This window comes from Terrapene carolina, unplaced genomic scaffold, assembly GCF_002925995.2.
Source record: "Terrapene carolina triunguis isolate 2854851 unplaced genomic scaffold, T_m_triunguis-2.0 Scaffold695, whole genome shotgun sequence".
NCBI lineage: Eukaryota > Metazoa > Chordata > Testudines > Emydidae > Terrapene > Terrapene triunguis.
This window is the reverse complement of record NW_020665046.1, coordinates 941,066-952,813: the sequence shown is the minus strand read 5'-3', so window position 1 is coordinate 952,813 and position 11,748 is coordinate 941,066. Positions and strand designations below refer to the sequence as shown.

Here is an 11,748-nt window from a genome sequence, read left to right as displayed (position 1 = left end):
CCCCCCCCCCCCCCATGTGTGGAGTCGACCCTGCCTCGTGTGCATCGCCCCATCTGCAGGGCTAATCCTCCCCCACCGTGCATTGACCCCTCCCCGTCCGGGGCCAGCCTCCCCCTCTCCACCGCGTGCATCCCCCAATGTGTGGCCACCCCTGCCCGTGCATTCCCTCCCCCCCATGTGCGGGGCCAACCTCCCCCCCTCCACCGCGTGCATCCCCCAATGTGTGGCCACCCCTGCTCGTGCATTCCCTCCCCCCCATGTGCGGGGCCAGCCCTACGCCTCTCTCCCACTCCCCCGTGCGGGGCTGGCCCTGCCCCTTTCCGCCCCTTGCATTTCCTTCCCCCCCCCCCATGTGTGGGGCCGACCCTGCCTCGCGCATCCCCCCCATACGCAGGGCCGGCTCTGCCCCTCCCCCCGGTCGTGCATCCCCCGCCCCCCTTGGCTGCTCCGGGCCCCGCTTGCCAAGCTGTCAGCTGATGGGCCGCATCACCCCGTAGTGGCGCAGGGAGCCGGGCAGCCCGGACGCGGGTGGGGGCGACGCTGGGGCGCGGGCTGCGGCGGGGTCGCTGCGGGGCGGTGGCGCGGCGCTGCGGGGGGCGTGCGAGGGGGCGGTGGAGGCCGCGGGGGCGGCGCGGAGGGGGCCGGGGCGGCGGCAAATAGTCCTTTGTTTACATGGGCCGGTGGCTGGCGGAGGCGGCGCCGCCGGGGGAGGGAGCGCTGCGCTCGCACCAGCTGTTTCCCGCCTTGAGCGGCAGAGGCGCGGCGCGCTCAGCTGGGGCCGGCGCCCGCATGGAGTACTTCATGGTGCCCGCGCAGAAGGTGCCCGCGCTGCAGCACTTCAGGAAGTCAGAGAAGGAGGTGATCGGCGGGCTCTGCAGGTGGGTGCCGCCCGCGCGCCCTGGGGGGCTCGCGGGGCGCGGGCCGGACGGCGCGGCTTGCCGGAGCACGTGGGGCCGCGCGTGGCGCTGAAGCTCGGGGCCGCGTGCGGGGCCCGGCGGGAGCACCGCGCCGCCCGGCTGTGGCGAGTCCCCCCTCCCCCCGGACCGGGGTGCGGGCCGGGCCGTGCGTGCCCTGCCTGCCGGCCGCATGTTGGGGGAGCTTTAAAGGGGGGTGTGTTTACTACGGGGCCTGGCCGTGACTCGGCAGCCCTCCCGCGGGGGGCGGGCCCGCGCGCCGGGGCCGCCGGGACATGTAGTGCGGCGGCCGGGGCCCTGTGGGGAATGTAGGCGCCCGGCCACGCTGCCCCGCACAAAGCGGGGCCGGCCCTGGCGGCCGTGTGGGCCGAGTGTCGCGGCGGAGCGAGGAGCCGCCTGTTCCCCGCGGGGGTTGCAGCGCCCCGGCCCACGCGTGCGCGGCCTACGATGCGTGCAGCAGCTGGCAGGGGCGGGCCCAACCGCCGCTCGCCACAGGCTGCGGGGAAGGAGCGGGCCCGGCCCAGCACCGTGGCCATGTGGCCGCTCCGGCGGACTGTGCTGGGCAGGTGCCTCCGGCGGCCCGCGCCCTCTGCTTGGAGGGTTGGTTACAGCCCGGGCCCCTGCGCCCCGAACGAGCCCGGAGCCGCGTGCGGGCTGCACGTGGAGATGCACTCCCCGCTGGGCTGGGCACACAGCCCGCGGGCAGCACCGCTGTGCGGGGCCGGGAGTACCCATTGAACCTGTGTCGGGGCCACCTGGGGAGGCAGGAATGGTACCACCCGAAACTGGTTCTCTCTTTTCCCCCCTCCCCCCCCGGCACATTAATGCCCCCCTGTATATTTGGACCTTGGAGATCCACTGTTGGTTGACTAAGTTAAACAGCATCGCTATGGCAAGAACAAGGTGTTAAGTTAGTACATGCAGTGGGGAAACTCTCCTAGTGCCTCCAGAAAGATGTTCCATTTACAAATTGGGGATATGCAAATTACCAGCTGTATGGATACCGGAAAGGTCTAAACGGATGTGCTAAGCAAGGCTCCAGAAAGTCCTTTTCATCATCTTCTTTCACACTCTTGCCCATCTTAGTGGCCTGGAGGGATTTGCTGTATAGAAAGAGTTGGACTCTTACACTTGTGTACTAATCTTCAGAATGAAAACTGGGAGGGAAGTAGCCAGAATACACACATGCTGTAACTAATTTGGATCCATTTACAAAGGGGGACCTGCTATTGAGCAGCTTGCATCATGAGAAGGAAATTGTCCTTCATGCTATTGTAAATATTGAGGATCACAATTTGGTGTAGTCTTTGCCGTATGGAATTGCTTCGTACCTTAGCATAAACTAATACATATATATTTTTAAAAGTACCTTCAGGATATTCTCTTAATTGTGGGAGCAGCACTAAAATATAAGCTTCTCTCTGCCTACAGGATGCTGGCTTTATTTGAAATGTCTCACAGCTGGCCTATTTCCTGCTCAAATATCGGTGCTGGACAGGTGGTGATGGCCATCTTTAGTTAATCGCAGTGGAGATTATAACCTGTGTTTGAAGGCCTGCCCGGAAGGGTGCCACCAACAGTATTCTTTCTGTGGCTCATTAAGCTTTCTAGAAGTTTAGGATAGGAAAAAGGAATCCTTCCATGAGCACCTTGAAGCTGTATTCATCTAGAACAGTGGTTCTCAACCAGAGGTCCGGGGGCCACGAGCAGGTTTTTAGAGGATCTGTCAAGCAGGACCGGTGTTAGACTCGCTGGGGCCCAGGGCAGAAAGCCTAAGCCCTGCTGTGCAGGGCTGAAGCCCAGGGCCCTGAGCCTGCCACCTGAGGCTGAAGCAGAAGCCTGAGCAACTGTGTGAGGCGCCCTGTGGCAATTGCTCTGCGTGCTACCCCTGAACGCCAGCCCTGGCTTTTCTGTGTAGAAAACAGTTGTTGTGGCACAGGTGGGCTGTGGAGGTTTTATAGCATGTGGGGGGGACCTTGGGAAGAAAAAGGTTAAGAACCCCTGATCTAGGATATCATGCTTAGACGGGCACTGACCATTATTTTGTGTAGAATTTTACAGAACAATGTATTCACTCATCCCCTGGGAGGCTTGAGAATAAAATCTGCATCTTTTCAGTTTCACACACATTAGATAGTTACAGAATAGTTGCCCAAGGGTGTTATTTCTAAATTTTATTTTTTATTGTTGGGGGGAGGGGGGAGCACTGAGATGCATTTGTTTTAGATTAATAAAACCACCACAACTTTTGTGAGAGACAGAACAGGTTTGTATCTTTGCTTTCACTTGGTGATTGGAACATTTTCTACTTGACACCAGGATGACATTAACGTCTTAGACTGTAAGGGGATGACTTCCCATAGTCTGTTTCACTGCTGAAGGAGAAGATGAAGTTCTACTTAAACACCCGGAACGCTGTAGGAAGGCTGTATCCCTAGAGTTCTTTGGAATATCCTGGGTTCGTAGAAACCCTATGATCACTTTCTGTAGGAATTTCATTTTATTCTGAGACTTATTAGTTTGGGTACACTTGTGCAGGAATAACTAGCACTGGTGAGAGTGAACCTGTTTTCAAATACCACCTTCAGACTGATGAACAAGTCATTGGTATACAGGCTGGAAGACTGACTACTGCTTACGTCTCCATATCTTCAGTGTCTGGAGACTGGTTTATTGATTAAGTGAGTCTCACACTAAGTATATAACTTCAAGAATCTCCAGTGAGAACTGCCTTTTGTTTAGACTGACTTGTCTCCCTTCAGCTGTTTTATAGCAGCTTTATTCTGCTGAATGACTAGCCAGTGTTTGTACTTAGCATGCAGGTATCTTCCAAGTAAAGTGTGGTTATTTTATTTATTCCCAACTAAATGAGAGCTGAAGTTACAGAGACAAGGAGGGTGGGGACCAAAGTCTGTTGGTGAGAGAGACAAGCTTTCGCGCTTATACAGAGCTCATCTTCAGGTCTGGGTGAAGTTACAGATATTTCATGATGCTGCCATAGAATTCCCTAATGCTGTGCTGCGAGTTCTAGTCCAAGACTCCGTATGTCAACACTGGTTTATGTCGGTTTCCTCTCCCCTGTAAATGAAACCTGGAGCAGAAGTGGTCCTCTGTCAGAGACTTACGTGCAATTGGTAGTCTTCTGATCCAGTAGATTAGAGCCTGGTATGGTGTAGGCTGGTTCTATGCAAGCTTCTTCCTGCCTAGCTGTATGAAAGAACCTTGCTTCTCATCTGCAGCGTCCTACCCTGCGCTGGATCACTTTTGAGCAGAGACTGAGTCAGATTGAATTGTATTTTTGCGTGTGGGGGGGAAGGGGCTATGAATAAATGTCTGAAGGGACTCACATGAAAATCCATTGAACTTGCTTTATTTGTGACAGATGTCTAAATCTGCACTCTAGCCTCCCAAGGTAAAAGATCAAGGTACTAACTTCCACTGTCCTATTTAATCCACCAGGCTAGCTTCTAAATGCATTTTTCTCTGTTTAGTTCTGTCACTTTTTTAAAAAGTCTTTCCCCAGGAAGAACAGTTTGGGGGAAGGTTATGAGAGGTCCCCGATGAGGAAATGGGCTCTTCGTCTTTCTCTCTTCTTAAGAACCTCTGCTTCCTAGATGCCCCTCTTGAGCCGCCTTAGTCTAATTTCCTCATGGGCCAAAGGTTTAGACTCTCCCAGACACAGATAGGAGCTGGGGCTCATACTTGTGCTCAAAGGAAAGCCATAGCGGCCACAGGCAAAACTTCAGGGTTGCACTTGCAAAAAAAATAAAATAAAAAAATAAAGTAGGCATCTGCAATCTGCTCCATCTTTAATATGGGGATGATGATCAGAGAGGCTACAGGCCCAGCTCAGGCCAGAATGGAGCAGATCACTGCCTCGTTAAAGATGAGGATGGCTTGGGATTTTTGGTGTAGAACAGTTGGGCTAGTGGGTCTTGTTCCGGCCAAGCCTGGGTTAGAGGAAGTCCTGCTGCTTGGCCTTCTGGCTTGTGGGCACCGACCAGGGTATTTCTGGACCGATCCAGGGGGAGTTTGTGGGATCACTGGTTTTGTGAGGATGCAGGGTAGGAAAGAGTTAACCTCAATATATGTCAGAGGGGTTGTTATATCCTTCTCTCTTTCTGCAGTCTGTTCTTGCCTCCTTATTTCCTGTAATGAGTGGTGTAATCAGAAAGAGTTTGATCCCCTATCCCAATGTAATCCCTTATTCCTCCCCAATATCAGTTTTACTCAGCCATAGCTGTGTTCACTGGAGTTTGTGACCTACCTGCTGTGACTACTATACCTTTTGCTCCTGCTCCTCTTTGCTCCTCTCGCTCTCCATTTACCTGATGTTTTGTCTGCTGCATCAACTGAGATTTTCGCTGACAATCCCCAGCGTAGAGCTATAGTGCTGGAGGTGGAGGGCCCCAGACTGGAACTGCCTATGCCACAGTTCAGGTTTGAGCGTGAATCTTGTTACTTTCAGGGCACAGTGTAAGATCCCTCTCTCCATACAAGTGTCTTTCCCCCTCTGCCTCTGTAAAATAGCCTGGCTGCCTTCTCCTAGCTCATACAGTTAAAATGCCCTCTTTCGGACAGGAGCTGTGGTGTGGTTTGCAGAGCAAGTTCAGCTCCTATTCTGGACAGTGGCCAAAGTGACTATGTATGTGCCTACATTCTGCAATGTTGAGTAGATTCAAGATGCAGCTGGATAAATGGCTTTTCCCAAGCCGACTTAACCCTTCTCAGCCCAGGGATACTTATTTACCCCCCCCCCGCCCCCCGCCCAAAAAGTATAAAGTGGAGGTGGAATTCTTGTTACTCTGCTTCTGCCTCATCACTTATTGTCTCTGATGCAGAGTATAGGGCTGCATTGCTGTTCCCTGATGAACCGCAAGGAGTACGTGACCCCACGCTCCGCTGCTAGGAACCAGGTCCTCCTTGTGTGTCCCAGAATCCTTTGTGGCATGTCACCTAGCACTCCGGGAGTCTAGGTTTAGTGACTTATGGGATGCCCTTGGCATCTGAGGAGAATTCAGTTGCGACTGTTGACTGCACTTCATCAGGAAATGAAGGAATGCCTGGGGTCATGCTAGGCCCTTCTCCAACATCCCCAATGCAACCAATTCTGTCAGCTTTCTTGGAGATAAGTTGTGAGCCCGCTGCAATATCCAATCTGAGGGATCCATTTTTGGCTGGTCCATTTCATCACTGTTGTCCCTTCCCCCAGAGAAGGTGATTCGTGCTGTGTGAGCTCAGAGACTGTGGCTTCTTAGCATGTAGAAATAAGATGACTGTTCCCATGGGGATGTTTCACAATAGTGGGAATGAAAGGTGAGGGCCCCCAGAGCAGCCTTCTCAATGGTCCTGCCTGCACCTGCACTGGAGTCATGCTTGCCCCATGAAGCCCTGCTATCCACCTGCAGGGCCAGAGCTGATCTGCAAGATTGTTTGTCTTGAGTGGGGAAGTGGCCTTAGGGTTAGCAGTGAGAGACTGTCTTGTCTTGTCTTCAGATCCTTCTGAATATATTTGGTGAATAGTCATGTACTTTCAACTGTGCTTTCACTTGTGCTTTTTTCACTCTTGCTGTGTGACCAATAGCACAATGGGGTTCCATGTTCAGTGACTGTGGCGTAAGAAGGTATTTCCCCTAACTGTCAGGCTGTGAACTCTGAGAGACAAGCTGGGTTCCTTCTTGCCCATCTTCCTCAACCAAGGCACTGCCAGATGCATGGCTCTGAGTGATACTTGTGCAATCCCATTGCCTTCACTAGAGTTGCTCAGGAAAAGTTGAAGGTGGAATTTGGCTCAGCAGTTGATTTAGTTAAGAAACCTGGTGTGCAAGACTGAATAGAGCAGACCTGTGCTCGCTGGGCTAATGCGAGCCAGAATGTACTTTAGGGGACCCTGAATAAACATGGGCACAGGTCTGACAGCTGCTTTTCAGAACAGAACTGTGCTTTAATATCGCACTCTTGTGGCATGAACCCTAGTCTCGGTTCTCTTGTCGCTCCTCCCTTGGGGCTCTGGCTTTCGGAGCCTTCTGCTTCCTGGGGTGGTAAGAACGTGTCAGTTATATAATGCAGAGCTCTTGTCCAGGGGCTTTGCTCTTTTCTCTCCTGTCACCTTGGCTGTGATGTGATGAACTTGTGGGTGCTGCCGTGAAGTTCAGCAGCTTCTTTATGACTTGACACTACTGGCTACTGACCCCACCCTTAGCGGTGACCTTAGAAGTTGGACTTCAGCCCACGAAAGGAGAAGATTGAGAGGTCTGGCTGAGTCTCTGGTCCTGTTGTGCCCAGGGGCTGGCTCATACCTCATGTATTGGATCACCCCCATTAGCTCTCTCTGCACTTCTGTTGTATAACCTGAACAAAAATGGGCAAATAAACCGTAAATCTCTACCTGCAATTTCAAGCGATGTGATCTTTCTTCACTCTAGGAAACAGTTGCTAGTCTTTAATACTTTGCATTTGTATAGCTCCTTCTATCTGAGGATCTCCTAGCACTTGTGGTGTCTTTCTTTGCTGGCTGTCTTTGCAGGTTGATTGTAGTGTGCTTGACACAGCTGGCCAGGACTGGTGACTGCAAGACACATCAGGGTAGTTAACAGAGAGGAAAGTGGCTGTCAGGGTGAGTTAATACGGAATCTCTCAGGGGCTGAGATCTTGCTGGCTGTTAACAAGTGGCAGTGGATAGCAGGTGGCTGGAAGTGCAATTTTCATTGTTCTTGAATTCCAGCATGACTTTAGTAACTGAATTCTCATGCAGTCTTGGCTATCATACATACATAATGGAATAGTCCATACCCTTAGAAAGCTGCTTTCCAAGTCTAATTCTTGATATAGCGGCTACTAACATCGTGATGGGAAAATACAAGAAATGCAAGATAGTAATCAGAAAGATGTGGTCTGTGGTTTTTTAAAGGCATGCATCTCATGGCTGGTCAGGGCTAGAAACCACCTCTTTAGCATTAAGTAGCATTCCCAGCTCTCCAATGGCCTAAAGCTTTTAGGTGATTTGCAAGGTATGTGACCTTTGAAATTGCCACTGGTCTTTCCTAAAGCGTTGTGTGTCTGGCAGTGGGCCAGGATTGCTATTCCAAGGCCTGGGCCATGGATCAGTCTCCAGTTGCTCTGTGAGATGGGCCACATGGGCAGGTTTGTTAGGAGGGTGAGGCTGCTGGTCGTGCGTTGCCTGGAAAGTATGGAGGGGTAGATCCAGAGCTGGGGTTGCTGTGTAAACACTGCTTCACCTCGTTGTGGAGTTCAACTTCCTCTTTTGGTTTTAATAACCCTAATACAGAATATATTTTAAGTCATCCAGTTCTCTTTTCCTCCCCCAGGCCTCAAAAATGCCGTCTGTTGAGGAAAAGTCTGGAATAGGAATATGGGTTGGCATGGTTTTAAACACTAGTGTAGACAGGGTTTTAAAAACTTGTGAGCCGGTCATGGTCAAGCCCATGTTCCCTCGCAGGACTGACCCCAGTGTTTCTTCCTCCTTCTCTCCCTCCAGCTAGCTGCTTGGTGGTGGTTGGTGTGGGAAGTGTTTTCCTGGCCAGTCTGCCAGATCACTCGGGAACGGAACGCGCAGCGGAGGCAGCAGGAAGCAGGCGGGAGCCGTGGCTTTGGGTGGGGTGGGGGCTGCCTCTGCTGGGAGTGATCATCTGGAAGCCATCAGCAGGAGGGGGAGGGGGCCTCTCATCCGATTCTACCAGGGCCACACACACAGGCTGGCCCTGCAGGGACCTCAGCTTAGATGCTTGCCTCTTTCTTACCATGGGGGCGGGGGGGGGGAAGGATGGTGAGTAACCAGAGGCCCTTGCTGCAGCTCACAAGCTCTTTTAATCTTTTAATCCTCCCGCTTCCCTGCCCAGCCCTGCACCTTTCAGCAGCCCTCAAACACTGGTCACTGCAGCAGCTGAGGAGTCACAGCTCCATCCTGGAGGAGCTGTGACTCCTCAGCTGCTGCAGTGACCAGCTCAGGGCCTGGCTCGGCTCTGCTGGTACCGGAGGGTCCCTTTACCTTGGTCTTGCTTAGCACCTTTGAACTGAAGGATTCCAAAGACTCTTCCCATCTTTCTGTATTGGAGTCATTGTGTCAACTGGTGAAAGAGAGCCCCGCAGGGACTGAACCTAGCCATTTCATAGTGCAGGTGACCAGTCCACAGCAGGGTAGGAAAGCAAGGAGAGGCCACTGTGTCCAGTTGAAAGTGAATGGGTTGTTCAATGAAGTAGAATGTAATGACCAAGTTAGAAGTTGGGCAGGATGCTGGGGCTGACACCTTGTCTTACAAGAGGTACCCTGGGCCCTAATGAATACGTATGTCCAGGCCCTCCGTTCTAAGCCTCATCTGAAAGATGCAGGGTCCTTAGTCTCATGCCGGGGCATTGGGTGTTTTTAATATTAATTCAGGGAGGAGTGCCACCTACTGCGTCACCACTTTCTTCAGCACCTTGGATTTTCTTTAGTGGCCTCCTAGCCAAGCTTTGTTCTGCCCTGATCCTGCATAGCTCTGGAGGTTGCAAGAGATCCCAGCCTGCGGTGGTGTGGATGTAGAATGAGAATTGGGGAGTGGACAGACTTTGAATCCCACCTTCTGCTTGCAGTGAGGATGGGGAAACTCCTCTTTTCCCCCACCTCGCTTTAGGCTCAAACTGTTGCCATTAATAGGAGCAGAGTTCCAAAGCAGTTAGTTTCTCACTTTCTCTGGGACTCAGTTTGGAAAGCTGATTGCTCCCCCAACCACTGGAATGCTGTGGTGTCCCTCCCAGGTGTGGTCCCCATTCCTAGCTCTTCCCTCCCTCTGCCCTAAAATCACATGGATACTGCTCTGACCTTCAGGGCAGCAGCACCTTGTCCTCTGCCTCTTCTGGGCAGAAAGTGCTTTAGGTAGGAAGTATGAGGCTGACGGGGTCTGGTTAGTTTCTGGAGGCACAGTGGCCCAAGAGGGAGTGACTGACACTGACTAGGTTTCTGTCTTTCCTTCAGGAGGATCAGCACCATCTTTACTTGCAGGACTGTCCCATGTGGCAGATCTTAAAATGCAGGGTCCCAGCAATCCTTGAATTTAAATACCTGGAGAAGGACCTAGGGACTGAGTTCTAGCCTCAATTTGGATTAGCCACTTTCCCCGGACACCTCCAAATTGTCATGAAAATGACCCCCGCCCTACTCCAGGTGCAGGTGTGCTCTCAAGTTATGATCACTGCCTGGAAAAAGGACTGTAGATCCATAGCTTGTGGTGAAGTGCAGGAATGGCTGCTTCTCCATCTCAGGAGAATAGTCTTTTGTTTGGTTCCCTGAAAGTTTCTGTGCATACCAATCTGGTCCTTGCAAAACAGGTAGCATCTAGGAAGAGCACCCTCTGGGGTTCTTTCCTCTAATGCAATATATCATCATGGTAAGAGTGAACCTCCATCTGCAGGTTGGGAGTGGGGGCCCTTGAGCATTGGCTGTCCTCGTTAACTCTCTCTCTCTCTCTCTCTCTCTCTCTCTCTCTCACACACAGCCTGGCCAACATCCCACTGACCCCAGAGACCCAGCGGGATCAGGAGCGGCGGATACGCAGAGAAATCGCAAACAGCAACGAGCGAAGGCGGATGCAGAGCATCAATGCCGGCTTCCAGTCTCTAAAAACCCTCATTCCACACACAGATGGGGAGAAGCTCAGTAAGGTGAGGGGGAGTCTGTGTCTGTATGGCTGTGAGGGTGTGCACGTGCCCCAGGGTCGGTCTCCAGATTCTGTCTGAGCTACCAGGATCCTCTAGCTATTAATTTGTTGCTGACCCATTGCTTTGTAGCAGTGACATTCTGTCATTAAGTAACTAAACCTCCCAACTATGTGGATCTAAAAAAGTCTCTAAGTAAAATAAGCTCACTCAGAAAACTTCAGCTTGTAGTTAAGGTTGCTCTTGTGATTATGTAATGAGATGAGAACTTGGAGGGGGGGAAGGTAACGTGAGCACTGAAATTATAGCAAAGGTAAGTAATATAGATGTTCCGTTAGCCTTGCAATTCATAGACTACACTAGTGATTGATATGTTAAGAGTTTGTAGATGTGTTGTAGAACAAATATGCAGGTTGCATTTTTCATGTCAAACCAATGAGTGGCGTGGCAAGATAACTGGAATATTTAGGTAAATTACCATCACTGGCCACTTCCCTGCTCTTTAGTGAGTAGGGATTGTAAAACTGATGGTCTTGTTGCCTCATATGAGGCTGTTACCAGTGAAGCAATTTTACCTGTGCTAATAGAACGTTCTGTGTGGGGAATTCCTGGGGCATGCATGTGCGATGTGCTTTAAATACCCGGGACATTGAAACAATCAGGGTGGCATAAACATGGAACGCTCTGCGTGCATACGTTGATGCTAGGTCCCGGAGCCAAAAGTCCCAGCGCTGCTTCTGTCCTGAGCAATTCCTCCCAGGAGTTCTGGAGCAGGGAGTGGTGGTGTTGACAGGACTCATTCATACATTTTGGGGTGGGGTTTAGAAGTATCTTAAACCCTAGAGAGCTGAGAGCCCTTTCCCATCTCCTGCAAGACTTAGGAGCTCTGCGGGAGACAAGGAGCAGAGTCTCTTATCTTTAAGAGTTCCTGGGCTTTGCAGGATGGGATTCTTTTGCCAGTGAGCCCCTTACAGCTTCTTGCGAGCAAACTGGCTTCCGCTGAAGCATATCATGGCCTATGCACGTAGCCAGTTAGGCACTGAAGCACTTAATTTCTACTAATATAAGACCAAGGAGCCCAGCAGGGTTTAGGAGCTCCTAAATCGTGGTGTTGCTAAAGTTCCCCCTGGTGTCTGGGCTACCTGGCTTGCTCTGTTCTCCCTTGGCCTTCCTGGAGCAT

The 11,748-nt window shown here is 51.9% G+C and overlaps 1 protein-coding gene across 3 annotated transcripts in view; it reads left to right on the top strand.

The window, feature by feature from the left end:
- The first annotated feature begins 700 nt into the window (after positions 1 to 700).
- Positions 701 to 11,748, top strand: part of TFAP4 (transcription factor AP-4) — a 32,574-nt gene continuing 21,526 nt past the window's right edge. For 2 of the 3 annotated variants that reach the window (XM_024215095.2, XM_024215094.2), the window contains exons 1-2: positions 722 to 878; positions 10,409 to 10,574. In XM_024215095.2, coding sequence (XP_024070863.1) covers positions 790 to 878; positions 10,409 to 10,574 — 255 coding nt within the window. In that variant the 5' untranslated portion in view covers positions 722 to 789. Of the gene's footprint in view, positions 879 to 10,408; positions 10,575 to 11,748 lie in introns of all 3 variants that reach the window. The other variant, XM_024215093.3, reaches the window with a different exon arrangement.